The sequence below is a fragment of the Chaetura pelagica genome, unplaced genomic scaffold, assembly GCF_000747805.2.
Source record: "Chaetura pelagica isolate M959 unplaced genomic scaffold, ChaPel_1.0 scaffold414, whole genome shotgun sequence".
NCBI lineage: Eukaryota > Metazoa > Chordata > Aves > Apodiformes > Apodidae > Chaetura > Chaetura pelagica.
Genome location: NW_009952976.1, coordinates 763,011 through 765,623, shown reverse-complemented (window position 1 = coordinate 765,623; position 2,613 = coordinate 763,011). Strand labels below are relative to the sequence as shown.

The window sequence follows — 2,613 nt, the reverse complement described above, 5'->3', positions numbered from 1 at the left end:
CCCGTCTCCGGCCTCTCCCCAGGGGCGGCCTGCGCCACCATGTTTGTCCTGGTGGAGATGAGTGACACGGTGAGGATCCCTCCCTGGCAGTTCGAAAGGAGGCTGAACGAGTCGATCGCTGAGGAGCTGAACAAGAAGCTGGCCAATAAGGTAAAGCGTGGGTGCTGTGTGGGTGGGTGCTGGCGGCGTGACGTTCCTTTTGTTCGTTCTCGGCGAGACGTCTGGGTGAGGTGTCAGAAGAGCTCAGAGGTGAAGCCTCTCCCTGGGGACTGAGACGCTGGAGAGGAGCTGCTGGTCTGTGTGTGCAGGGACAACTCAAAACGCAGTCTGAAAAACGTGCAAAGTAATCCGTCCAGTCAGTGAATTTTAGAAAAAGTCAAGGTAAATAAATGTAGCACAGCAATACTGGAAGAGAAGTGAAGCTTTTAGCAGCTGATTTGGTCCGTGCTTAGAACCTGAGATACAGTGTTGCAGTAAGAAGTTGGTCTGTGGTGCGAGACCTAAAAAATGGTTATGTCATTGGCCAGGAGGTCACAGCTTTCCTGGGCAGCCCCTGGGGTTGTGATTAGCTTTCAGCCTGAGGCAGGTGCAGATCTCAAAATGCAGCTGGGAAACAGCGCTCAAAAGAGCCACCTGAAGTGACTGAGGGTTGTGAACAGCAGATTTATACAGACAGGTGGTGAAAAGCAAAACTTCCCTCATCTGCTGATGACTAGTAGGTGCCTTGAGTTTTGTAGGCTGTGAAGCCTTCTCAGAAGTAGCAGAGAAACTAGGAGTGGTTCTTGTCTCTCCCCAGAACTAGTAACACTTAAGACAAAGGCAAGCCTAGAGGCTTCTGAACGTGTAACTCCAGTGAGAGGTACATTTAGCCTTTGGACAAGCTGTGGGGCTGGTGAGTGGTATCTGTGGGCAGCTGTTCAGTGTCTTGGCAGGTCAGGTTTTCCCACTGCTGACAGTTGCCCAGAGAGTTTCTGTTGTAGCAGTGCTCTTTGCAGTGCCAGGGAAAACACATCCTCCCACCACACCTGGATAAGTTTGGGGTTCCCTACAATGCAGTGTGGTTAGGGCTGGCTGGGGCTGCTGAAGACCCTGCCAAAACAGCCCCCCTCTGTTGCCTGCTTTTGAAAAGCTGTGCACAGTGTGTAAATATGCTGGTTTACTTCATTTAACCTGGTGGGTTGCTTGGTGTATTGCTCTTTAAATGTATTTTCCTTTGAGCAGGTTGTATACAATGTTGGCCTCTGCATCTGTCTGTATGATATCACAAAGCTGGAAGATTCATACATATTCCCTGGAGATGGGGCATCACACACCAAAGGTATATTCTTGTGCTCAGTTTTATAGTTTTGCAGAAGGTAGGTGACCTGGAAACACAAACTTGAGTTCAGTTGTTAGGGAAAGTAAGTTTAAAGGAAATTACTGGAGTTCATAGCCTTAACTCTGTTTATGCTTGGAGGGCAAGACAAACACAGAAAAAATGTCATTTTTGAAGCTTATTTGTCCCAGCTAGAATGCTGAAACGTGTTTCTACATGTAACATTTTCACAGCATTTGATGCTGTTTTCCTAGCTGGAAGTTTTGCCACATATTTGTTTGAGACTTAGACAGATCTGGTTCAGCATACATTTCTAGTGACTTGAAATTAGTAATTTCTTTGCTTTGACTTTTGTCACATCTCTCTGAGTAAAAACTTGAAATAAACACACCAAAGCAAGTGTCATACATTTTTAAGCTAAAATAAGTTTCTTTAAGTAAGATGGAAAGAGGTGCCTTTTTTCTAGCTCCAGTTTTCAGAGTGGAAGAGTAGCTCAAGCACCTGGAACACTGCTTCTTAGAAGGGAGCTGGACAGACTGAATGTGGCTCCCCTTGTCTAAATTTTAACCCTGACAGAACTCCCTCCCTGCAAATAAAACCTTCTCTTAATTCTGAAGGAGGATGGCAGGCTTTCCTGCTTGGTTTAATCTCTTCTCAGCTTCTTAGCTTTGAATCGAACTGATCTCCTTGAACTGAAAGGAGAATGTATTCCCTCTGAGCTGGGAAAAAAGTCTCCTGCTTTCAGGATCAGGGGTGGCTCTTTAATAAATCCTGCTGTGTCTGGTAATACCTCTTTCTCTAAAGTACTGCCTGATTTTATGTAAAAAGAGGAGCAGAGAATATAGACAGCTAAAATGATGTTAAGTTGCTCATAAGCATTGTTTGGCTAAGACTGTCTCAGTGTAACACTCTTATAAATGCAAAATGCTTAGTCAGAAATATAATCTTACTCAACCTGGATGAAAAATGCAGACATGTTAGAGAATCTTATTTACTCTGATAATACTCAATATCAGATATTTTGTTTAAAGAAAATACAGCATTGCTGACAAAGATAGAAGGGGTAGAAGTATTACAAGAAAGCATAATTCCAACTGATATTCTTGGCCTCAAAGCATTGTGCAGGAATTTTTCACATAACTAAAGCAAAGGTTCTGCTCCAGGTTCTTAATGTACAGTTTTATTCTCTGAACTCTTGCAAGCTTGAAGAGCAGAGCGTATAGGGCTGGTGATCAGCTGCTGTTGTAAGTCATACAAAACAATTAGCAGTTAGAACCCTCCTAACTCCTATATTTTTA

The 2,613-nt window shown here is 44.0% G+C and overlaps 1 protein-coding gene across 2 annotated transcripts in view; it reads left to right on the top strand.

Annotated features, from left to right (window-relative positions):
* The first annotated feature begins 39 nt into the window (after positions 1–39).
* POLR3H (polymerase (RNA) III (DNA directed) polypeptide H (22.9kD)) overlaps positions 40–2,613 on the top strand; it is a 6,238-nt gene continuing 3,664 nt past the window's right edge. For both annotated transcript variants that reach the window (XM_009996358.1, XM_009996359.1), the window contains exons 1-2: positions 40–150; positions 1,222–1,318. In XM_009996358.1, coding sequence (XP_009994660.1) covers positions 40–150; positions 1,222–1,318 — 208 coding nt within the window. The remainder of the gene's footprint in view (positions 151–1,221; positions 1,319–2,613) is intronic.